The 26,978-nt window shown below is 42.4% G+C and overlaps 2 protein-coding genes across 7 annotated transcripts in view; one reads left to right on the top strand and one right to left on the bottom strand.

Annotated features, from left to right (window-relative positions):
• The window catches only part of WDR18 (WD repeat domain 18), a 72,965-nt gene extending 69,022 nt beyond the window's left edge, over window positions 1-3,943 (bottom strand). Inside the window, exon 1 of the mRNA XM_085886267.1 lies at window positions 3,689-3,943. Within this exon, the coding sequence (XP_085742393.1) occupies window positions 3,689-3,895 (207 nt within the window). The 5' untranslated portion in view covers window positions 3,896-3,943. The remainder of the gene's footprint in view (window positions 1-3,688) is intronic.
• Window positions 3,944-4,315: 372 nt separating this feature from the next.
• The window catches only part of LOC147025359 (mutS protein homolog 5-like), a 293,181-nt gene continuing 270,518 nt past the window's right edge, over window positions 4,316-26,978 (top strand). For 2 of the 6 annotated variants that reach the window (XM_085886258.1, XM_085886259.1), the window contains exon 1: window positions 4,411-4,781. The gene's annotated coding sequence lies outside the window, so the exon portion shown is untranslated. Of the gene's footprint in view, window positions 4,388-4,408; window positions 4,782-26,978 lie in introns of those variants that run through there. The other 4 variants (XM_085886261.1, XM_085886264.1, XM_085886263.1 and 1 more) reach the window with 4 other exon arrangements.

The following is a 26,978-nucleotide window of genomic DNA, read 5'->3' as shown; positions in this document are numbered from 1 at the left end:
CCCAGAGTTTTCATCAGATCTTCGTGAAACTTGCCATGTGCAGTGGGGAGAATAAGTATTTGATACACTGCCGATTTTGCAGGTTTTCCCACTTCCAAAGCACATAGAGGTCTGTAACTTTTATCATAGGTACACTTCAACTGTGAAAGATGGAATCTAAAACAAAAATCCTGAAAATCACATTGTATGATTTTTAAATAAATAATTTGCATTTTATTGCATGAAATAAGTATTTGATCACCTACCAACCAGAAAGAATTCCGGCTCTAACAGACCTGGCAGTTTTGTCTTTAAGCAGCCCTCCCATTCTCCACTCATTACCTGTATTAACTGCACCTGTTTGAACTCGTTATCTGCATAAATGAACAGTTGTCCACACTCAATCATTCAGACTTCAACCTCTCCACAATGGGCAAGAACAGAGAGCTGTCTAAGAACATCAGGGACAAAATTGTAGACTTGCACAAGGCTGGGATGGGCTACAGGACAATAGGCAAGCAGCTTGGTGAGAAGGCAACAACTGTTGGCGCAATTATTAGAAAATGGAAGAAGTTCAAGATAACAGTCAATCTCCCTCGGTCTGGGGCTCCATTCAAGATCTCACCTCGTGGAGCCTCAATGATCATGAGAAAGATGAGGGATCATCCCAGAACTACACGGCAGGACCTGGTCAATGACCTGAAGATAGCTGGGACCACAGTATCAAAGAAAACCACAAGTAACACACTACGCCATCATGGATTAAAATCCTGCAGCACACGCAAGGTCACTCTGCTCAAGCCAGCGCATGTCCAGGCCCGTCTTAAGTTTGCCAATGACCATCTGGATGATCCAGAGGAGGAATGGGAGAAGGTCATGTGGTCTGATGAGACCAAAATAGAGCTTTTTGGTTTAAACTCCACTCGCCATGTTTGGAGGAAGAAGAAGGATGAGTACAACCCCAAGAACACCATCCCAACCGTGAAGCATGGAAGTGGAAACATTATTCTTTGGGGATAGTTTTCTGCAAATTGGACAGGAATGCACCGTATTGAGGGGAGGATGGATGGGGCCATGTATCGCGAGATCTTGGCTAACAACCTCCTTCCCTCAACAAGAGCATTGAAGATGGGGCGTGGCTGGGTCTTCCAGCATGACAACGACCCGAAACACACAGCCAGGGCAACTAAGGAGTGGCTCCGTAAGAAGCATCTCAAGGTCCTGGAGTGGCCTTGCCAGTCTCCAGACCTGAACCCAATAGAAAATCTTTGGAGGGAGCTGAAAGTCTGTGTTGCCCAGCGACAGCCCCGAAACCTGAAGGATCTGGAGAAGATCTGTATGGAGGAGTGGGCCAAAATCCCTGCTGCAGTCAGTGCAAACCTGGTTAAGAACTACAGGAAACGTCTGATCTCTATACTTGCAAACAAAGGTTTCTGTACCAAATATTAAGTTCTGTTTTTCTGATGTATCAAATACTTATTTCATGCAATAAAATGCAAATTAATTATTTAAAAATCATACAATGTGTTTTTCAGGATTTTTGTTTTAGATTCCGTCTTTCACAGTTGAAGTGTACCGATGATAATAATTACAGACCTCTACGTGCTTTGAAAGTGGGAAAACCTGCAAAATCGGCAGTGTATCAAATACTTGTTCTCCAAAATCGGCAGTGTATCAAATACTTGTTCTCCAAAATTGGCGGTGTATCAAATACAAAATCGGCAGTGTATCAAAAACCTGCAAAATTGGCAGTGTATCAAATACTTGTATATGCAGAAAGCCCACGCGCAGGCAGTAACCATTTCCGATTTTGGAAATTCTTCCGAGAAAAAAAAGTTGACGTCATAATATCGCCGCTAATGGAAATCGCCTACACCATTATCTCCGAAATTAGGATTTCGAAACCGAAATCTCCGAAACTGTTTGAATTTTGTTTGCGGGAATCAAGCCAGGGATTAGCACAGATAATTTCTCATAAACCTGATACATCACAATGACGTCATATTCGTTTTGATGATGTCATCATTAAGAGGACGAGGATCTTAGCTCATTTGAGCTTGTTGAAAATCAAAGTGGGGTGTGGGACAAAAAAGGTTGAGAAACACTGCTCTCGAGTAATAGCGAACGCAGTGAGCTTCATACTTAACGCGTGCACGTGAGAGAATAGGAAACAACAACAACAACAACACAATACCCCTGGTTATTTGGAATCCGTGTCCATAGCTATGACCTTTTGCTTCCGGATGTTGTTAAACGCTGTGTGGTGTATAAACATGATTGGGTTTTATTTCTATCTTGTGAATATTACTTAACGCGTGTACATAAGAGAATAGGAAACAACAAAAACAACACAATACCCTGGCAATTGTGAATCCGTGTCGTTGGCTATGACCCTTTTGCTTCCGTTTTTTTTTTTTTTGCTTCTGGTTTTTTTTTGTTTCTGGTTTTTGTTATGGGGAATGATGCATGCCGGGAGATCATGACCGGAAGTGTTTATTTATTTATTCAGTTATTTTTTTCCCAAAGTTAATTTTAATAAAGATATCTCCCGCATCATCAAAAAATAATTTTTCATCGTGATTTACATTATTTGATCGCTGATCCCGAATCCAGGCTGAAGTAACCGGAAATTGCGTCAAAATCATCCGCTGTGTGGCGCTTACATGTACCACGGTATAGGTGGCAAGTATACAGTTGTGAACAAGTTATAAGTAAAGTCAGAAGAGAATGTAAGAAGACTTCGACGTTCGCTTCTAGGCTTTGCCTATTCCATATTACCTTTGTTCATCCATCCGTCTGTTTGTTACTTTCCATTCCACCCAAAGGTTGGACAGTTCACCTGATGCCACCCATAATTTGACCCCGATAGATCATATGGCCAGCATGTTGGTGTTAACTGCTATGGGAACCCAAAGACATCTTTGGAGCTGTTGTATTCACCATTGGCCATGTCCTTCCTATAAGTTTTCCCTTCAGCGTAAAATGGCCAACGGCAACGGAAGGATTTTGAGCGAAAAGGCATCACAGGTCTTGTGAATATCAGCTTCAGCGATCAAGGCAGCAGTCTGTTGTGTATACACCGCCTAATGACGATGTGACATTCTCTCAAGCAGGGCTTTTACCACAGAGGTTACGCAGGAGGTCGAAGGTTTGGAGAGAGGAAGAGATTGACTCAGTGTTGGAAGGGGGAGGGCGAGGGCTTGGGGTTTGTTATTGGGGGGGGGGGGGAGTTGAGGACTTGGTCACATTTTACATTGCCGTTTGTGGGAAATAAAATACCTTAAATGGTAAATGATCCGCCGTGAATAAAAGCGAAGCCTTAGGCTTCGTGGAATTCAAAATTAATGTACAGTACTCATTTCATTATACATATATATATATATACATATATATATATATATATATATATATATATATATATATATATATATCTATATATATCTATATATATATATATATATCTATATATATATCTATATATATATATCTATATATATATATTTATATATATATATATATATATATTTATATATATATATATATATATATATATATATATATATATATATCTATATATATATATATATATATTGCCCCAGCCGAGGGGGGTTCATGGTTGAGAACAATGAGGGTAAACTTCTGGCCAAAAGAACATGATTATTATGCTTCCGTGCTGACGTGTCACCAAGGCACAGTCTGGTTATGGCACCTTTCTTTGCGTCTCCCACACATTGATGTACTGCTTCCCAGGTTGCGCAGCCAGCACGTACTCGCCACGGAGCACGCAGAGGGAACGAGGCGCCGTGCTGCCACCATGGTAGGCCATGAGGGGTGCGGCTGAAGGCAGTGCCCACACACGAACGCCACACGTTCCATCGCCTCCCACCGCAGTCAACAACACCTCGTGCAGATCCATGTGCGCCTCCTGAGCATTTAATTATTTGCACGTTTCCGGATTTATCAAACTCTTGTTTTTTTTGCTCTTTTGAATTTAGTGAATCAAGGAGTTATGGTTTTATTAACCAAAAAGTATTATATCGATCGTTGAGATTTGATACACCATAATGCTGCGGAAGAGAACAGAAGTGATAAATAAAACGACGACAGGCGCGCATTACACCGCCTGGGAAAACACACCGTGGCTGTCGCGTCAGAGAACATTCTCGGCAAAAATCGAACACTAAATAAATAAAAGACACGGACGATACATGTGCAAGAAGAATACCAATTTGGAGGTTTAAAGGCAAATTATAGCTACGATGTAAACAAGTCGTAATATTTTCCACAATTATACTTTGAGATTTATTTTTTTTAATTCTTAATATCATCTTTTTACCTCAGAAACTGCACGAGCCGCGAGATCACTGAGGAGACCCGGCGCTCGTGCAGGATTCTTTCACGTACGAAGGTTCGGAGGGCTTCGTCGTAATGGTCGCATTGCTATATAGTTTATAAACGTTCTGTTCGGTTCGTTTCAACTTCAATATTTCATGTTTTTGCTGTTTCACCGCACGGACGGCGCAGATCGTTTTATTGACAAATCACAGCGCGACATCGATTTGGCGCGCTTTTCGTCACAGGGTGTTCGGCTCCAACAAGTCACGTGATCGTAACCGAGTCGGACAATTCCTTTGCACCGAGATGACGTTTCATTCCGTTCGGTTTACGTAATTGAAGATAACGCCATCGGACGGGGTGCACAGGTATCAAAGCAATAACCTGAGCGCAATTTTTTAACTAACCGGACATCGTGTGGCAAATTTGGGGGATCGTCACGTGGTCGAATTTCCACACACACTGAGGTAAAGATTGCTTTTGTTGGAGATTCGGTTTTAAAACCGTTATTACTTTGTGAATAAATTAAATAAATCGGCAAAGGTACGAGTTGCACCTTTCTTGAAACGAGGTGAGGGTTCAATTAATTTTCTCCTGAGTGACGCGTGTGGAACGCCCCTTCACAGGTAACCAACGACGACGCGCGACCGAATGTGACTCACCTGTCGGTATATGCCTGACGAGGTGTCTCGAGTCACAATCGATCTTTCTGAATGTTATTTTCAGAAGCATCACGTGATATCGTCAATGAAAATGGAAGGTTGATCGGCATCTTTTTGTTCCCATCCGAACCTCAGGGTCTGATGGTGTGAGGAACTCGGGTTCAAATCCCACATACCATGTGTGTTTGTTCATCTGTCTATAATTCCAGGTGTGTGCGTGTGCGTGTGCGTGCGTGCGCGTGTCCGTCCGTCCGCTGTTTCTCGACAACCACTGGTCCGATCTAATTGAAACTTGCCAGGTATATTGCTGGGGACCAGAGTATGTGCCTTTTCAAGGTTTGATATTAATCGGACAAGTGCTTCCCAAGTTATGGCCATTTATTTACCAACCAATGACAGGACACGGTGCTGCGTAGGCGTGGCCGATGGGGAAGATATCCTCAGCCGCGTTCCCCATTACGGGTTACAACGTACGGACTTCCGGATATTGATGACAGTGTATTCTAATAATTTCTCGATTTCTTATGCGCATTTACAGATAAACACAGTGCCCCAATCCAGTCATCGTTTACGAGAGTGAAGGAACGGCCTGTGTGGTTGTTTGAAAGTGTTTTTATCTTGCCAAAACGAAGTTTTTGCAAGATATGTTAATCAGCTTGTGTGTTTTTTTTTGTTTGTTTGTTTGTTTGTCTGTAATCACATATAAAAAATTCTGCAGAGCACAGTTATCATTGGAAATTTTTGTAACTTCGCATATCAAAGGCATATAGAGGTCCCTTTCAGTGCATAAAATTTTGAAGGTCAAGGTCAAAGGTCAAGGTCACTTTGTCGTAAATCACGGGAGTCGACGAAACCCTTATTTTTTGAGTAATTTTGATCGGATAGTCTTCAAACTTCATGGGAATATAGTTCATGGTCTGGCACTCAGCTAATTAATTTTGGTGGTGATTGGCCTTGACCTTCATATGTTTTTTTTTTTTTTTTTTTTTTTTTTTTTTTTTTTTTTTGTCTGTAATCACGTATAAATCACTCTGCAGAGCACAGTTATCATTGGAAATTTTTGTAACTTCGCATATCAGAGGCATATAGAGGTCCCTTTCAGCACATAAAATTTTGAAGGTCAAGGTCAAAGGTCAAGGTCACTTTGTCGCAAATCAGGGGAGTCGACGAAACCCTTATTTTTTGAGTAATTTTGATCAGATCGGCTTCAAACTTCATGGGAATATAGTTCATGGTCTGGCTCTCAGCTGATTAATTTTTGGTCGCGATTGGCCTTGACCTTCATGGTTAACGCCTCAGGTCAAACATATTTGACCCCAAGGTCAAATTTTCAAGTTTTCGGAACCATATTGTGTAGTACCTCAAATTGAACACCTCGATGAGTGCTTTCTAGATATGTCAAGCTTGAGACATTATGACGTCATTTGGTGACGTTATGAGGCAAAGACATATTTTCATGGTTACTCTGTAGAACGATTCTCATCGGAATCTCTCGTAGGCAGATATTCCTCAAGGAGTCGCTCCTGGTGGATAGCAGCTCTGTTCACCTCAGTGTGACCTTAAAGAAGTCACACGTGGTCACCTTTTGGCAAGATACGGGTCACCCTGCGGGTGACATTGGTTTATTTTTTTTGCACGTACGGCCACGCACATACGGGCACGAGAGAGCGAAGGAACAGCCTGTGTGGTTGTTGTTTATGGCGTGCAGTTTGAAATGTGAAAGCCTTCTTCTCCTCCTCCTCCTCCTCCTCCTCCTCCTCCTCCTCCTCCTCCTCCTCCTCCTCCTCCTCCAACCGATGCGAGCTTGGCCCAAGTCTTTCACGAGCTGGATGGCAGGCCTGACGTTTGAGTGAAGTTGATACAGGAATTTTGAGTTTTTCCACGGTGCCAGCGATGGCTCGCCTACTCTTAGTGAAGGTCACAGTGACCACCTTTTAACATCCACCAACTAATACCAGTTGGATGGGATGCCCAGTTTAACATTCGTCCGAGGGACTGCACACGCGTTCACGAGTCAACGTCCCTCTGAAACACCAGGGTGGCAGTTTAAAGTCTGGTTGGGATTCGAACCCACGCTTGACAGTTTCGAGGTGTGTGTTGCATCAAGGTGCACTGATGTCTCGTCGCGTCTTTTTGTCTTGCGTATGATTTATGTACAAGCCCACGATGACTATTGGATTGATACATGAAAATAAAAGCTGGTCAGTATTATGATTGCAGGAGAGATAAAGGACTACAGGAAAGGTCTTACAAGGTGTAGTGAGGAGAGAAAGAGGAAAATAAATTGGTTAAAGGAGTAACAGGAGGGAAGGGAGTTGTTGAACAAGCGGGGGTCAGGATTCAGCCATATTTATAGTCTGTAATAATTGCGTCCTAAGCTCCAAAAGAATGAAGAAATTCATGCAAGAAGGAGAAATTTAAATATTCAAGGATGCAGAGAAACGATCAACCCATGTTGAAGGACTCTGAGCGATCTACAGAAGAGCATACAAGGAGCATCCAGGATGATATGTTCAGCTTTTGAAAATCAGTGTTGATACTGTCGAGACTGTTTGCTGAAGAGGTGTCAAGGTTACACTGAAACCTTTTTATATCTTTACAGGTGAAAGACTTTCTGGTTTATGGGGAAGTTGCTCGAATCAGAACCAGTCTGATAGGATGGTGCAGGGGTAACTCACTTTTGTTTAAGCTGTCTAGTCTCGGTTTGATTCTCGGCCTGACTGTAAACTCAAATTGTTGCTTCGCTAGCCAGGGTGTTGCATCACAAAGTGTTATGTCCCTTGGATGTACATTTAACCTTCTTTTCCATCTGTTAGCATAAGCTAGTGAACATTAAGGACTCCACGTTGTCTTTTGTGAAGAATAGGATATATCTACGACCCCCCCCACCACCCCACCCCACCCCACCCCCCCCCCCGAACAAATTACAAATTCCAGACATCTCAAATTGAATGTCCTGGCCATGGTAGACAACTCGTCGAGGAGAAGTAAACTCTGAATCCAAATCTACAACTGCCTTACTGTTCAGGTTTTCTTTTTTAAACCAAAGGCTAAGCATTTAGCATGGTAAAGGCAGCAATCATTCTTAAAAGAGGTTGCCTTTGTATTCTTTAATCCGTGGGCAACCCTTGGGCAAGGTGTACTACCCCATTTTAGCCTCCCAACCTGGAAGCAAGTGGTTGATGGCCATACAGGCAGCCGGCACATATTGCCAGTAATGGCTGCATGGCCTTGATGTTAGATGGAGGATTCTCTTAATGAGAGCAATGGCTCGGATCACCTGTCTGGTATAGACACTGCCCGGAAGAAGGTAATGACAAACCACTTCCGTAAATGCCAATAAATAATCATGATCATATATCTAAGAGATTAAGCTATATGGTGCCGGATGATGAGTAGATAACTTGATAGGTCGTAGTAGTAGTCATAGTAGTAGTCAGTTCTTGATTTACCTGGTTCAGAAAGCTAAGCAGCCTTGCTTGGACGTTTTTTGAGTTAATGCAACAACAGTTGCACCACGTAAAGACAGAGAGGGATTTACGACTCGTCATTACATTGGAGAGAGTATGCTTAGTGTAGTGAAAATAAATAAATGATTTTCTATACCATTTCTTCGGGGGAATAAAAAGAAAAGGGTCATTTGGATAATGCACCATTTCCTTTGGCGACATGTAAGTCGGCGATGAGGTTGATTTACAAATCCCAATCTCAGTTGCTCCACCTGCACCTTCAGTCTTTAATAATGTCTTTCGAGGCATGTGTTGAAATTCATTTGTGAAATAATGACTGGACAAAAATTGATGACTTTGTGTCTTGTACATTGAATCTATCTGTGTTAAAAAGTAACAGCTGCAGTAAAAGCCGAGACAGGCTGTTAAAATAGACTATTCCGATGCAAAATAATCGATGCTCCTGTTGTTATTTCTCTGCCAAACAAATGAGTATTCCCCGTGAAACGCATTGAAGATAATTCCTTGTTGAATTTACGTCACAAGCCTCAAAACAAATCGATGCCGATGTTCCCCGTGAAAACTCCTTGCAAATTACAGAAAACTTTGTGCCTTTGCGTGCCATTTACATGACGTAAACCAAGTTTATTCCGGTCGTGTGGTCGTATAACACTGCGATGCATCTCTCGGACTTTACCGTGTTTGTCGACTCGTTACCGAATTCTTCTGTTTGATCTGAAGTCCAGCCTTTATCAACGTCGGATTAATCGTTATCATATTTTATGCAATGGTACAGACAGATACATTTTTACAGGAAGTAGACTCAAGTCTTTAAGAGAGGAGGTTGGTCCTGAAAATAAAGAATCTTGGCTTTGGAACTTTGTTTTACCCTGCACACATGAAGTGAAAAGCAGGGTGAAACAATTGGTTCACTTTGGCTGTCTGTCTGTCCATAAACGTCAGTTTATGATCGAGTGTTTCAATGTTATATTTTTCATTAACAACTTCACAAGAATTGGGAAACGAACCTGCGGTTTCGCAGTACTTTGGCTCTGAATTTGTCCTGATCGTGCATGCACAGAGAGGAGCGAGATACTGTTTTTACTCTGCCTGGCAGTCAAACAAAATTAAGGGTCATTACAAACAGGAAACTTACTGTTTTAAGGACACAATCAACAGGCACAATGAACTAATGTAGTAACGTGTGCGATAAGGTGGTGTAAAAGGCTCTGCATGAACGGCTGTAAAAAAAAAAAAATTATACAACCTTTAAAATTGGTTCACGGGCACCAGCAGTGACCACTATTTTTGTTGTGTCTGCTTGTCTGTCTGTCTGTTAGTGACTCTCCAGAGCATAGCTCCGTGACGTTTGATGCAATCTTGATGAAACTTGGACACAAGCTAGATATCATGGTCTTGTTGTGTCTTTTTGTATAAGGGGCGTCCCATGCCCCTTGTGAGCGGAGCCACGCCCACTTGAACTTTTTATTTATTTATATATTTCTCTATTTTATTTCTCTCAATTTCATTTCCTAGAAGCTGTGCGTAATGTCCATAAGTACAACATATTAAAAAATCCGATTTGATTTGGTCAATTTTGACGGAAGAGATAGGTTTTTACGATAGAGCTTCCTCAATAATTCCTGCGAACCATCGTTGCCTCCCGGCTTGTCTTTATTTTATTTCAAATTAATGATGTACTTGAATAGTGTAGACACACCGCCTTTTTGGCACTTTCAAAACCCTTCCGTTTAGCAGTACTTGGACAAAATATTACGGCATTTTACGTCATCTCGACCAATCAAATTTGCTGCTCGCACACCCCACCCATGTCCTTGTTACCTCCACCACCGAAGGTGGAAGGAGGTTTCGTTTTCACCCCTGTCTGTCTGTTGGGTGGTCGCAAGACTACCGTTATTCTCAGGTTTTCCATCTGTCTGTGTGTATGTAATGGACAGCTCTGGAGGCCAGAGGAGTCAACCAATTTTGATGAAACTTCACTGGTAGGTTCATACCAGGATCTAGTTGTATGCTTTTGAGCACCGTTGCTATGGACGCCACCATTGCCTAGCAACGGGACTTTAAAATTTTTGGAAAAATCCGAAAAATATTTATATATATATGCGCACTATGATCAACCTCTTTGTCAAAAATTTTCAACCCGATCCGTCAAAAACTGTATGACCAGTATGCAATTATATAGCGACCGCCCATGTCGCCTACCAGCTTGTTTGTTTGTTTGTTACTCATGAAAATCAAAAGCTTTTTCAAGTACTGTGTATTGGTTGGTCTGGTGTGTTATTATTCCCGCGCTTTCGAAGAAAAGCGGGAATATTGTGATTGTCTCCGTCCATCCGTCCGTCCGTCCGTCTTACCCTGTAACTCCTCCTACACCGTTTGAAATAGGAACTATAAACTTTGGGACATAGTTGATATATGTATTGGGAAGTGTACAACATTTTCGGATTTTTGATATGACACCTCGGGGCCGGGCCAGAGGGGTTGGGATCATGGGGGTCGATTAAAAAAAAAAATTGTCTTATAGCTTTTTAAATCAATCATATTCATGAGTTATACATTTAACAACATATTTTTTTTAAACACATGATGGTCAGAGGGTGCTTGGGGGGGGGGGTAGGGGGTGCTTAGCAGATAGGGGGTCAAAATAGTCCTCCTACACTGTTTGAGATAGGAACTTGAAACTTTGGGACATAGTAGATATATGTATGGGGAAGTGCACAACACTGTTGGATTTTTGATATGACCCCTAGGGGCCGGGCCAGAGGGGGTGGGGTCATGGGGGCTGATTTTTTTTTTGTGTATTGACCATTGTACATGGTAAATTATTTTATAAAGAACTTACTTATGTGGCCCCCATGAGTGACAAACAGTCACAGGTTTTACTGTATTTATCTAATTGATTATGAATAATTATAATTAATAGTATACACAGTTCATTCCTATGATTAAATTGATGCACAGTTCTATATTGCTGGACAGTGTTAAATTAATGTTTCATGAAATGTTGACATGCTTGCAATGACTTCTGATTTAGTAAACATAGTAAGTGTTTGGTCATAAAGCACATCAAATAGAAAAGAATACTCAATCCATTTTGCAAGATAAAATTTCACCTAGCGTTAATGGGACAAAGCAGTGCGCGTGGGAATATGAGATGGTATGCCATCGACACGTAGTTCTAGTTCTATCTGTCTGGATGTCAGTCGCCGACAGGTCACAATTTTAAACTGAACTTCACAAAACTTCACCATCTGGTAGATTTCGTCATAAGAAAGAAGCCTATTGTTTTTGAGGTCAAAAGGTCAACAAAGGCCAAAGGTCAACAACTTTGTTAAATTTTTTTAACCATCATTTTTTTATCCGATTGACTTGAAATTTGAAGAGGATTTGCATGTTCCGTCACTGAATTCAATGAACAAGTATTTTTTGAGGTTAACTGAGGCCAGAAGGTCAACATCGGCCGATTTTCTAAAGTTGTCAATTTTCATCCGATTGATTTGAAATTTGAAGAGGATTTGCGTGCTTGGTCATCAAATTCAATCACCAATTATTTTTAAGGTCAAATTTGTTTTATGGATTTCTCACGTATCATACTATGCACGACATATTTCTTGTTTGTTTGTCTATTTGTGTGCTGTACAGGATATCTCAAAAAGTTGTGAATGGATTCAGATAAAATTTGGTGGGCAGGTTGGGTGTATGACAAGGACTATCTGATTAGATTTTGGTGAAGATACGGATCCGGCTACTCAAATTTTTTAAAGTGATTCTTCACCACTGATGGGGCCAAAAATGATATATAGCACGATATCTCAAAAGATTGTGCTGATTCGGACAAAACTTGGTGGACAGGTTGGGTGTGTGACAAGGACAAATTGATTCGATTTTGGTGAAGGTCCGAATCAAGATCCGGTTACGACATTTTCTTTTATTGTTAAAGTGATTCTTCATCATTGAGAGGTGGGGTCAAAAACGATACATTTCAAAAAAATATTGGGCCCAATATCTTCCACTGGATCAGGCATTGCGTGGCCTAGGTATGCTCTCTACCGAGTGCCCTTCTAGTAATTGATGTGTTTTTAGGTTGTTTTTTTTAAACCCTCTTGTAGGATTGATTACAATTTGATCTTGAACAGTGAGGGCATGTTCAAAAGTAATGCCTCCTATTCTTTATTTCCAAACGTATATCGGTATTCATATGAAACAAAGTGCAATCCACGCATGAGTTCTTCCTGACAATGTGTGTGAAGTTTCATGATTCTTACACCCGATGTTGCAGTTCTGTGTTACTCAAGATGGCAGAAGGTAGCACAACATTGTCGTTGCAATTAAAGCTGCGTGCTGTTATTGAGTTGATAAACGTGAGGATGAACATGAAGCCAACGAGTTCCTGCTCAATATTTTAATTGCTGATGAGAGTTGGGTGTACCGTTATAATTCTAAGAGTATAGTAAGACACGTTCAATGGAGTCCCACCACAAAGGATCACCAGCACCAATTCAAGACGCGATAATCTGCCGGGAAAGTCATACATACGGACATTTGGGATGTGAAGGGTATAGTCCAGTTGGAGTTCATGCCAAAGGGTACCACTATTAATTCTGAGCGCTACATTGAAACTCGAAAGAAACTGAAGTCATGGATTCTGAGGTTTCCTCCTGACATGATGGTTCTCTTCCAGCATGACAATGCATGGCCTCCCACGAGTGGACGAACAACTGAAGCAATTGGTCGCCTCGATTTCACTGCCTTACGGCACCCGCCATACAGCCCCAACTTGGCTCCTTCATATTTTCATCTCTTACCCAAACTTAAGGAGCATCTTTGTAGAGAACAGTTTTCTTCCGAGTCCAATGTCAAGGACATTGTGAATTTCTGGTCGTCAGCTGAATGCACAGTTCCAGCATGACAGCATCATAAAACTATTTGATCCTTGGAAAAAAATGTGTGGACCGTTGCAGTGATTATGCTGAGAAATAAATATGCACCATGGTAGAATAATGATTGATATTGGTGTCTGTCTTTGTTTCATTCAAATATGAATGAAAACTATTCTTTTTCTCCAAAACAGGTGAAAAAAAAAATTCACCTGCTTTGGAGAAAAAGATTAGGAGGCATTACTTTTCAGCACGCCCTCATACAAGGGTATCATACAAACTTAGAACCAGGTGGAGGCCATGTGTCCCTTTATGTCTGCTTTATTCACACCCCATTAACATAATCAATCCTTTGTTTTTTTCACTTTTCTTCAGTAACTGCATCATTCTTCCCAATCGAATAATTCTTGATAGGGTTCGCCACCATCTGCTTGAGCATTAGCACCCAGAGCAATCAGTTAGAAGAGGGAGACACACCAAAGAGGTCAACGATTGACCTTATCCTTGCTTTTCGGGTCCTCACCGAACGCAGACTAGAGTTTCGGCAGGAGCTGCTTGCAGCCTATTTCACAGATGGTGTAGTCATCTTTGCGGAGATTCTGGATATTCTTTTGGGGGACCTCGAGGTGCTGAATGAGGAGTCATAGCCGCTGGGATTATGGGTTTCCTGGGTCAAAACGAAGATACAGGCTTTCAGTGACATCTTGGATGGCGCTCTCTTGGCTGTACCTGTTTGTGGTGTGGATGTTGAGGTTTGTGGTGTGGATGTTTGGCTATTGTTGTTTGGACTTTGTGCAACAAACGATTGCTGAAAGAGACTTAAATGAGATTTGTTACCTGCATCGTCCATGAGCGTCCGCTGCGGCTGTATGGACATGTGGCTCGTTTTCCTGATGCTGATCCTGGTCACCAGATTCTCTCAGCGAGGGAGCCTCATGAGTGGAGGAGGCCAATGGGCCGACCACGTGTCTCGTGATTGCAGCAGGTTGATCAGTATTTCAAGGAGATGGGGATGGGCCAGGCATCTGCCTGGGGAATGGCCCAACTGATGCCCCTGGAGTAACGGCAGAAAGTGGACATAGTGACGTGCTGCTCCAGTGCATGCTCCCATACCTGACTTGACCTGACTTGATGTGATTTGCCCAGGGTACTGACACACAATGGCATACTCTTCAAGAGATCGTGTGGGGGTTATTTTGACTTTACAAAATGGATGCAGATGTGATGCACAACTATATAAATCCCCTTCACGTGGAGACAGCCACTGCTTTTGAATGGTTGTTTAATCCTATTGGGGAAAAAACCGAGACTGGACACTAAAATAGCAAGAACATAACTGAGCTATGAAGTCACCCCATAATTATCAGAAATCGGTTGTGATATCACCATTTTGCTCAGTTCACATTTTTGGTAAAATATAATTTGATTTCATGGGTCGGCCAAACTGCCCGATTTGGTGCTCTTACCTGAACCCCCCCACCCCCCGCATCCTCACCCCCCCCCTGAAATTTGCAAATATCCTTGTACATTATTTGGCAAAAAGGAATCGTTAACACAGGAATGGCCGATTTATCAGAATCTAAAATAAACTTGGACATCGTCTTTCCAGTCAATCCAATCCTGCCAAAGCTATTTCCCATCCATTGTAAGAACAAATTGCAGTTTGGTCATGGTCCTTTTGTCTGATGTGAAGTTTTGTTCCTGCAGGTTTATTTTGCTCTCTGTAATTGAAATTACTTTTATTTCAAGACCTATCTAGATGAGTTATGCTTCACAGATGGAAGGCGTTGCTGATTCTGATTCGGTTCTGCAGACCTGTATTTGTCTTTCTCCAATTTCCACCCATTTTCTGACAGTTTCATTTCCATGCATAGATAACAAAAAGCAATCTTCTTGGTTTTTTCAAAAGAACATATATGTATGTCTATATATATACAGAAAAAAGTTCCTGTGCATCATTTTCACCTTCATGTGAAATGAGAAATGAAAACAAATACAACACATTCTTTGGTTATATCAATATTTAGTGTTTGATAAACATGAAATCGACATAATGTCAAAACATATTAGTAAGACTTGCCTCCAGAGGCTTGAAGAGGGGTACGGTCAAAAGTCAGTTAACAGCTCAGTATCTGATGTGACCACCATTTGTGTTGACACACGCTTGGCAACAGTGCCTCATTGAGGACACAAGATGGTTGAAGAAGGCTTGAGGGATGTCATTCGAGATCTGTACCAAGGCCTGCCACAGTTGGGCCAACTTCGCCAGCTGATTTTGAAGACTGCGCAATCATCATTCCATTTCATCCCACACTTGTTCTCTGGGAGAAAGATCAGGTGAAACAGCTGGCCAGGGAAGTGTGGAAATGTTCTGTTGTGTGATGTGAGGCCACGCATTATCCTTTTAAAGTGTGATGTGACGTCCATAAACCTGCCGGAACGGGAGGACATGAGTATGGAAAATTTCACCACGGTACCGAACACCTGTCAAATTGTCATTAATGACCTCCAGCTGTGTTCTGTAATGTGCGGTGATGCCTCCCCATACCATCACGCTTCCACCGCCGAACGACTGATGTTGCACAACACATGCGTCAGCATAACGTCGTCCTTTCCGTAGATAAACGCGACAACGGCCATCACTTCTGTCAGGATGGAACTATGACTCGTCTGTAAAGAGGATAGCAGCCCAATCTTGTCTCCTGAACCTCAGAAGTTGTCTACACCAAGCTAGGCGCACCTGTCGATGACGTGGCAATAAACCTTGACATACTGCTGGTCATCGTGGTCGGATGTTATGCTCACTTAAACGATTCCTGACAGTTCTGGCATTGGTCACAAGCCACGGATGCTGCAAGCTGTTAAACCTTCTTGCTAGAGCCAATTCCTAAAGTGCATCAACTGAATATGGTTATCCTGCTGATGTGACTTCACACTTGGTCACCCAGAAAGTGGACTGTCTGTGATGTTTCCAGTTTGTTGATAACGTCTCCAGAGTGACTGTACGGTGTTCCGATGAACACGAAAACGCCGAGTCACAATGTTTTGTGGCATTCCTGTCTCAAGCATCCCAATAGCACGTGGACTTTAATTTTAAGAAAGGCGTGGCATCATGTTTATGATGCTTACACGTCAATAAAAATGTTTTTCACAGCTGGGATGGTTCACCGAATTGTGCTGCATTGCAATTTGCTCAGTACCATGTGTAGCACTGTCACGTGACTGAAAACATGTACATGGCAATTTGTGCTTGCAGTGCACAGTATGCATGTGCAAATTCTGGATATTCACAGGCAAACTGGGGAACATGTGAAGGCATGTGTTGGCTAAACATTATTTTGCCAGGGCAAATGTTTGTGAGAAAGTAGATGGGAAGATTTGTGATTATGGTCCTTATGGAGAGAGAGGATGAGTGTGTGGGATTTTGCAGGATTGAAAGACATATTCCAGGTGTTTGAGCAGTTTGTGATTTTTGTCAAGATCTGAGGAGAGGGAAGAAGCTACTACCTGTCGGTCAGAATGATTGAGGATCCCATGGCAGAGAGTGGAGTCATCAGCAAAGAGGTTAAGAGGATTTTCCAGAGATTCGGAGAGATCGATGATGAAGATTAGGAATAAGATCGGGCCGAGAACACTGCTTGGGGTACTTCAGCCTTGATAGGGAGAGGATCTGAAAGAGTTCCTTTGAGAACCACAAGTTTGCTACGAGAGAGGATGTAGTCATTAATCCAAGAGTGGACTTGACTTTCGATTCCATAGGCAGACAGTTTGGAGAGCAAGGCTGGATTCCAGACTGTATCAAAAGCTTTTTGGCCTCCATCCATTGATTGGAGAGTATAAGCAGCATGTTCAATGCAGAGCAGTGGTTCTTAACCTTTTTACCACTACGCCTTCTCTAGTAGTTGGTCCTTGCCTCCACGCCCCCCCCCCCTCACATCTTCAACCAAATAATTAAAAATCCCTCCTGAATTAAAAGGAAAAACTGAAAAAATGCATGTTTTTAGTCTTTTTATTGAACAAAGAATTCTGTACAAGCAACACTCATATATTATACACAGCATATTTAATGAGATACTTGACATTGCTTCTTAGCTACCAGATCTTCAATGCATGGTCGAATGCCAGAGAGAGCACAACACAAGTCCCCTTCAATGTTCAGCTTGTTTCTGTACTTGGTCTTGACAGCAATGAGTGTGGAAAATGCAGCTTCACAAAGATACGTTAATCCAAACATTGTCAGAATCTGAAGAGCTTGATGTGAGATCAAAGGGTAAACAGGAAGGTACGTAACCCAGAACGTCTCCAGATCCAGTTTTTTGAAGTCTTCTTCAGCTGAGGAGTTGAACTTTAACGCAAGAAACTCCTCTTGTACTTCGTCTGAAATATCAGCTACTTCACATTGAAATGGGTTCCTAATGAATTTCCAGGCTTTGCGCTTCTCATCTATATCCGGAAAGTATCTGATGAATTCTGCTTTCAATTCAGTCAGATGAGTAATTACAGTATTTGTTTCTTTAACTCAGAATCAAGGTAACTGTGAATGAGAGCAGAATCCTTTAGCAAAACTGGCTGTATTTCCATCCTGAATTCGACATTTCCAGAGATCGAATTTGGCCATGAAGGCTTGAATGACGTCATAGTGCATGATTATATTGATGTTTTTCCCTTGGAGTTTGAGGTTTATGGCATTCAGCGCTTCAAAGATGTCCACCAGGTAAGCTAGAGATTACAAAAATCCTTCAGACTGGAACTTGTCATGGAGATCTGCTTTCTGCTGCGAATCTAGAAATGTTGCCACTTCTTGTCGTAGTTCATATAACCGTCCAAGCATGTTTCCCTTCGAAAGCCATTGTACGTTTGTTGGGAAAAGCAAGGCTTGATGTTCAGAATCCATATCCACATGCAGCTGTTTGAAGAGACGACTGTTTAAGGCTCCAGCTTTGATGAAGTTGACTACCTTGATAACCAGGTTCATGACATCCCTCATTTCAACAGGTAGAGTTCTGGATGCAAAGGCTTCACAATGAAGGATGCAGTGCATACCTATAGCAGATAGACTTTTTTAATTTCACTCTTGTTATGAAACCAGATTGCAAACCAAGCACGGATGGAGCTCCATCAGTACACACCCCTACCAGCGAGTCCCACGAAAGTTGATTTTCCTGGAAGACGTTTGATACCACTTGAAAAATATCTGTTGCTGTAGTATAACTTTCCATGGGATGGCAGAAGAGCATTTCCTCTTTTACACTATTGCCTGACATGTGAACTATTGTTCACATCAGAAGCTGTGAACACTGAGCAACATCAGTCGTTTCGTCCAACTGGATGACAAATACAGAAGAAGCTCTTACTTTGTCGGGAACTCGATCTTTGATGGCTTGACACATTTCATCGATCCTTCCCTTGACGGTATCGTATGATAGAGAGATTTGAGAAAGCTTGTTTGCATTATCCTTCCCCAGAACGAGCTCTGCTGCACGCAGTATACTTGGTTTTATGAGTTTCTCCGATGTTATGGCTCTTTTTGCTCTTTGCAATCAACATGGCGATCTTATAGGAAGCCTCAACAACCTTTGAAGTCTGTTGCCAAAATGCTCCACTGCTGTCCGTCTTAGCATGCTTCAAGAACTGCCTTTTTGTTTGAAAGAATGCCTTGAGTTTGGCAGCAAGAGCAGGATGCATTGTCTTCAAGTGGCGTTCCAAGCATGTGGGCCGCATGCCATCATTGCTCAGAGTCTTGGAGCATATTACGCACTGGGGTACCTCTCTCACCCTTTTGGAGGGACACATCCAAATCGAATGTATTCATCAAGATACTTCTGCTTTTTTGCACTCATTGCGAATGATTTAGTTTGAAATGGGTACTGCAAATCTGTGAAAAAAAATTTTTACATTAAAATTGAAATAAAATATGAATGTTAAATTTTAAAATTAATTTTAATGCAGAAAATGGTAGGCCGAGTAGCGAATAGAAAACGAAAATTATTAAAGGCGATACTTTTTGTTATTTTTTTAATGTTCATCACGATATTATGCAAACGCTTGTGAAGAGAATTCCAAAAATAGAGAAATTCCTACTTTTTTTTCTCTGGGCTCGTGCCCCCTCTGGAAATTACTCGCGCACCCCCCCCCCCCCAGGTTAAGAGCCAATGATGTCGAGTGTCCAGGACTGAATCCGAATTGATCATTGGAGATGAGGCTGTTGGAGAAAAGGAATGATTTTATGTCACCTGAGATGATGGATTCCATGACCTTGCTGATAATTGGAAGTAAGCCAAGTTGTCTTGTTAAGGGGATCCATTTTTGCGCCTTTATTCTATAATGCTGTGATGTTTGCTGATTTCCAGGCAGATGGTAAATGATGGGGTGAAAAGAGCAGAGAGGTGATGGTGCAGATGGTGCAAGAGCAGCAGAACATGTTTTAAGAACACAAAAGCTGATGCCGTCTGGTCCAGTTGCAGAGTCAGAGTCGAGGGTTGCCAGAAACTTTTCCACCTTTTCAGGTGCAAAAGACATAATTCAGGAGTAGTTTGTTACGACTGGGAAGGATGGGTACATGGAGGGAAGGGTGAGGGACATAATATTGGGCAGCAAACACAGAATTGAGGCATTCGGCCTTCTCTTGAGCGGAGTTGGCTGTGGTGCCATTTTGAAGTGAGGGAAGGGATGGAAGGGGAGCATACACCAGAGATGGACTTGAAAAGGCGCCACCAGGTTTTAGAGGAGGGAGACACATTTGAAAGCTCATTCTTGAGATTGGGCAGATGTTGTTGTCTGGCTCTCCCGAGAGTAGACACGCACTTGCTGCGGGCTTTGTGGAATAATCTGCGGTTGCCTTCTGGGATAGAATGCAAGTTGTTTCAAAGCAAATGCCTCATCACAGGATTCAGAGTACCAAAAGCAGGAGGATGGTTGAGATAATTCCAGATGAAGTGGGAAGAATCTATGCATAAGACAGAGCAGGTTTGTGTGGAATAATTCCCAGGCTGTATTAATATCAGTGGCAGTGAATATCGAAGACCAGTTCTGAAGTGTTAAAAAAATATATAAAAACTGCGAATACATGAAGTGCAAATGTAGAAGCAGGTCGCATTTTATAAACTGCGAATATGCGGGGTTCACTAATGTCGAGTCCGTGAATGACGGGGTTCTACTGTGTGTGTGTGTGTGTGTGTGTGTGTGTGTGTGTGTGTGTGTGGGTGAGTGTGTGTGTGTGTGTGTGTGTGTGTGTGTGTGTGTGTGTGTGTGTGTGTGTGTGTGTGTGTGTGTGTGTGTGTGTGTGTGTGTGTGTGTATATAACGCCAGATGGGAACTGCATGTTTCGCCCGCTGTCATATGTCGTGACAGGTCCTGAAGACCACCACGAGGCAGTCAGTGCTAAAATACTCCAGCACATGAGATATATTGCTCCCTGTATACTGGGACATATCAAAAGCTATTTGGGACTGAGCACCTGTTCAAGCATGGATGAGTACATCCAGCAAAGCAAGATGGACAAGTATGCCTGGGGAACAGATCTCAAACTGCTTACCTTTGCACATTTGACCAAAACGTGTGCGTTTTCCTATCCGATGGCACCAAGGAACTTGAACCAATATGGGCCCCACAATGTCGATAGAAGGTTGGCTGTCGACGTGGCAACTCAGTCCATCGACCTGAGACACACCGGCAGTCATTATGATGTGGTCATCACAACTAAAGAGGTTCGCAGTTCAAGTGCTAACCCACCTGGGAAAAACAAACGTACCAATTCACAGCAGAATGTCAATGATGGAAAGTCAGACAAGAAAAACAAACCTGTCGAAAATAGTACCCCCAGACAGCCAATAAACAGGAATGGCCAGATCATAGTGTACTATTCCATCACTGAGGAAGCACCACTCAGCATGCGATATGCTTGGTCTCATTTTCATCAGGTCCAATTATTTGAGTTTTGGTGGTCCAGATGTGATTCTTACATGTCCAGACCATCACAGATTTCAAAAAAAAATCAAAGGGGACGGTAACTGTTTATTTCGCTCATTTGCACATATCATCACTGGCTCGAAACAACAATATGGAGCTGTGCATTCTGCAATTGTCATACATATTTCTGATATTGAGCTATTCATACTTTCCACTGGTCTGTCCAGTACTGAAGCCCACATAAGAGCTTCTTGTATGGACAGTGCAGGTACTTGTGGCACAGAACAACGAAATTCTTACTCTCACACATTTGCTGAATACCCCAGTGTGTGCACAACAGCGAGAGTATGGATTGTTAAGGTACTCCCCTATGCATTTTGACGAAAATTTGCCTGATTATGTCACACAGATGGCTTTGTTCATCAGGTTTCAGCATGATCACTTTGAGGTTGTTCTCTCAACTGTAAATCCACAGTAACTATTTTAGCCATTTCTAAGAGCAGGTTATTGTGTGGCCAGAGGCTGGATGAAGACATTACTCTTTGAGAAGCGAGCAATAAGACGGAGCTGCAAGATAGAGTCAGGGTTACGCAAGACATTATAGGAACACATGCAGTGCTAAGACACCTTGTCACTTTTGCTCCAAGATTGGGTATCCTCTCAGTATCATGCAAATGTGTTATTCCACATTGTAAAAAAATTACAGAAACAAGTGAATAAAAAAAATTTATGCTAAATTAAAAAGCCAATGTAGGGATGACAAACTACAGTTTAAAAAAGGTCCTAAACAAGATAGTGATGATGTTGGTTTAGAGAGTAGCTTACAGTATTGCCATCACATAACAATCCCTACATCACTACCTTTCGGCTATTGTCTCGGGTAAGGCCGAGCTAAAAGTACAAGAAGCTCCTATATAATTTCAGGGACTTCTTGCAACTTCAGTTGTCTTCCCTACTTTTCTTTTTTTATCAACTTAGATTAACCAATCACAAATGCAGATAATTATAGAATGCTGTTATTAGAGATGTTCCATGCAATTTGTAAGAAGTTGATGATCATGTACTGATATTATATCATTGCACTTGGGCTGCTGATTTGTAAGAGTTTCACTGCAAGAGTCATCAAGTGTTGTTGTAACCAGTGAAGTGTTTGTAGAAGCTTAAAGCAATAATTGATTAACTGTAAATGAGGCAGTGCTGTAGGGATTGTTGTGTGATGGCAATACTGTTAAACACTTTAGACACTTTAGAGTTCTTTGACCAATGGACCCCTTCGGACCTCTAACTACAATTGGAACATACTGTCGTGTCCAGATCAGTTAACACCAACGCTCGACGGATGAGCTGAACTGGCGTGTTACTCCCTCAGACAACATTCCAGATTATGGCGGACAATGCGCGCACGGGTCGTGAGGAGAGACACGAAAACCTTTATGCTTTTTACAACAAACGGGTTTATTTCCCAAACCACAATAAATAAAAAAACCAGGGATAATGTAGTTGTGAGGGGCCGACGTTGGGTTGAGGGGAAGGGGATGCAATTAATAAATAATTATATACAATGAGAATAAAAACTACTGTATGGCACTACACACCAGACTCGGTCACTGGCGGGAAGGGGACAAAACTGGGGGACTCCACTCTGGCAGCAGCAGCGGTGAGCAAGTGATGACGATGACGAGGCTAGCAGACAATGGGCAGGACGATGAGGTGATGGGCAGGACGACAAATAGGCTCCATGCGACGAACACAGGCACAGCCAAGCATGCAGGATGACTTCCTCAGAGAAAGCTCAGACTCGATTCTCCTCAGCACTCTTTTTTTTCTCGTCATGTTCCCATTCTCAAAACCAATTGTCACGTTCTCCTCAGACCAAAAACTGCCCCATCAGGCTGCTCCTCCTCCCCAGGCAACGCTCTGCCTCCTTGAGAGGCGTTTCTCACTCCACCCTGAGGGCGTTCATAGCTCCACCCCTTGGGAGGTGACGAACGCTACTCCCCTTGCTCTCGTGCCAAGTCTGCCGGCGCCCTCTGGTAGAGGTTGACATAGAGGTTTTCCCACACACTTTCCTTCCCATAATTTCTAACTATGTATCTCATGCACCAACCCTTCTATGGTGCACATTCAAACAAGACAATTCTTAAACTGACGTTTCCTACTTGTACATCGAGATGGCTAACTGCTCGTACATGGACCATGCTACTCCATATATGCCTATCTGTTCTATGGTGGTATCTAACCTCCCGCCTTTCCTCACAAATGTAACGATACCTTTTAGACACCTTTACTCATATGTGGACCCTTTAGACCCCTTGAGACCCTTTAAATCCCTTTGACCGCTATATCACCCCTTTAGACCTTTCCATCCTTTACACCCTTTTCACCTTTATACCATCCAGACCCCTTTAGATGCACACCACACAAACATCTATAGAGTATTTTTGCAATATACAGACTACAGTGTACTTTTTTTCATCAAGTAATGCGCATTCTACAGCCACCCAGAGGCTGGGTACTCTGCCAGTTTGAACAGAATTTGCACATTGGCTCACTGAATTGTTTATTTGGATTTTGCAAGTACTGTGCAATGCTTGATATCTTTCTTGTTTTTATTCATTTTCAACACAGTTATTTTATTTTATCCTATTTTATTTTTGCAGCAAATGAAGGTAATACACTCAACACTTTGGTACAAATTGTTTGATCCATTATTGTATTCCTATCATTGATCTGTCCAGGCTCAAGATAGCAACAAGACAGCCTTATTAACGATGAAAGATAAACACAATTATCAGAGCAATCAATAATCCCTTTACAATTAGCATCGTACCTTTTTCCTGCTAAGTGCTTCAGAAGAAGATTAATTAGAACCTAAAACCCAATTATTTCCATTGGTACAAGGCTATTATTTATTCTGTTGAAGATGCTTGTGAAAAGCATTCAGCTTTGTTTGCAATGCCAGTCATGATTAATGAATGTTTTTTTTTTTTACATGAACCCTTCTCATAAATGCTTCTCTGCTTCTCATAACATTTGGAGCAGAATAAACCAATTAAATACCATTCACTGAAATTCAATAAATACACACTTTTTCCGCCCCCCTCATTACTTTACAGTATTTGCTTTGGGATGTGCTTAACCTTGTTCGTCGGCAGCCTAGATTCTGTATATAAATAAAATCCGAGTATCTTGTCAGATTAGTGGCTATGTAGCCTGAGCTATCATTACCACCTCCGGTTAGTTACAAGAGCAGTTATTTGTGGCAGTACTGCAGAAAAAAACAGATTCTCCATCGTGTAATAATTATGTAGATTAGAAAAACAAATGAACTGTTTCGGTGCATGGCTGGCTCATCGTTAATCCTTGTAGTGTTGTGACAGTTTTATATCGTTTCTGTTACTGTTTAAGAGAAACGGTCGGAATCCATTGCTTTACTCTGGTTGTTGAATGAATGATGGCATGTTTCCCCCTTTGCTTCTTAAAACGTTCTTCCATTGATTATCGCCAAATGTCTCGAACCGAACTTCACCAGTAAACAATTCTTTCCACTGGTCTTATTCATTACACCATTTAATATGCACTCCCCCAAATCATATTTTGGTTCGTAAGCGCCATACCGTTCTCAACACACACGGGAAGCAGACAAAAACGTTTTTTCCTCTCGCCATGATTTTCAGAGCCCAAAACACAAGACTGTTTATCAATGTTATTAGAAAGCTCTCTTGAATCGTTGGGAAAAATGTGAAACTGGCTGGGAATTGCATACAAAAGGACTCTCACTGTTCCAAGCTTCACTTTTTTCATGGTTATTTGCACACTTTGAATTAAAAAAAAATTGCAAAAAAGGGAATATTGTAACCAGCTACATCTGTCGTCGTCTGTCTGACTATCCGTTCGTCCGTCCTTCCATCACGCTATCTCCTAAATGGTTGTGCAGAAATTCACCACACATTATAGCTATGATCACCACATGGCAAGCAGGTGCAAGAGCGGTTATCATTTTTGGCTGCATGCTGGGTCCTTGTAGCAGGGTCAAAAGGTCAACTACCAAAAAATGCAATTACGGGCACATTTTATATCATTTTTAAAAATGAAACATATGTACAATCAACATTGAGGTCAGGTCAGGACAGGTATGGGAGCATGAGCCAGTGCAGTGTGTCGCTATGTCTACTTTCCTCCGGTACTCCAGGGGCCTCTGTCTGGCCATCCCAAGGTAGATGCCTGGCTCATCCCCATCTCCTTGAGATTCTGATCAACCTGCTGCAACCATGAGGCACGTGGTCAGCCCATTGATCACTTCCATTCACGAGACTCCCTCCCTGAGAGAATCTGGTGAGCAGGATCAGCGTCAGGAAAACGAGCCACATATCCATGCAGCCGCAGCTGACGCTCACGGACTGCAGGTAACAAATCTCATTTGTGTCTCTCTCAGCAACTGCTCGTTGGACACAAAGTCCGACCAGCGATAGCCAAGGATTCGCCGAAGAGACCTGGTACCAAAGTAATTAAGTCTCTCTCTCAGATCCTTGGTCAGAGTGCAAGTCTCACATCCATAGAGCAAGACTGGAAGCACTAAGGACCTGAAGACTCGGACTTTCGACCTCACACACAGGTACCGACAGCGCCACACCCCAGGATCCAGTGATTCCATGACTCCACAGGCCCGACCCAGACGTCTATTGACTTCTGGCTCACAGCCAGCAGACATGAATATCACTGCCAGGGTAGGTGAATCCCTCTGTGACCTCAACATCCTCACCACAAACAGGTACAGACAGGATAGCAGCATCCAATGTATCATTGAAAGCCTAGATCTTAGTTTTGACCCAGGAAACCCGTAATCCCAGTGGCTCCAACTTCTTATTCAGCACTTCAAGGGCCCCCAAAAGGATGTCGAGAGTCTACGCAAAGATGACTACATCATCTGCAAAATCAAGGTCAGAGATCTTGACATTCCCAAACGATGCACCGCAGCTTGATCTCTCCGACATCCTCCACAGAATCCAGTCCATACAAGTGCTGAAAAGTGTTGGGGCCAGTACACAGCCCTGATGAACTCCAGTAACAACTGGAAATAAGTCAGAGATGGTACCACCACATCTCACACCACTCTCAGTACCAGAGTAGAGTTCAGACATCAGATCGATCAGTTTTGGTGGCACCTGACCAAGACCAAGAATCCTCCAGAGGGCATCCCGGACCCAAAGAGCAAGGATACGGTCAGTCATTAACCTCTTTGATGTAAACCCTGACTGCTCTGGACGCTGGTGCTCAATCAGATGTTGGCGAACCCTATCGAGAATTATCCAAGCAAAGAGCTTGCCCGGCACTGAGAGCAGCGTCACCCCTCGGTAGTTGCAGTCTTGGCAATCACTCTTCCCTTTCCAGAGGAGGTCAACAAGGCCCCTCTTCCAGTCAGTTGGGATGATGCCTGTATTCCAGGCAGAGCATAAAACTGCATGCAACGACACGAGTGCGGCATTTCCACCAGCCCTGAGAAGTTCAGCATGGATGCCACAGATCACAGCGTGGCATAGAATGCGTCCTTCATGGTGAGATCACTCGCCTCAGTTGGAGCATATACAGAGACCAGGGAAATGACACACAATGAGTGACGTATCCTTAGTCTCATAATACGCTCATTGACCGGTGTTACCACAATTATCATTGGAGTCAGCTTATTGGACACAGCTACAGCAACTCCTTGTACATGGTCATCATCAGAGCGACTATCCCAATAGTAG

This window comes from Eptatretus burgeri, chromosome 6 (assembly GCF_056783735.1).
Source record: "Eptatretus burgeri isolate ZD-2024b chromosome 6, Ebu_testis_v1, whole genome shotgun sequence".
Taxonomy (NCBI): Eukaryota; Metazoa; Chordata; class Myxini; order Myxiniformes; family Myxinidae; genus Eptatretus; species Eptatretus burgeri.
The sequence above is the reverse complement of the archived record's forward strand: the minus strand, read 5'-3'. Positions and strand labels throughout refer to the sequence as shown.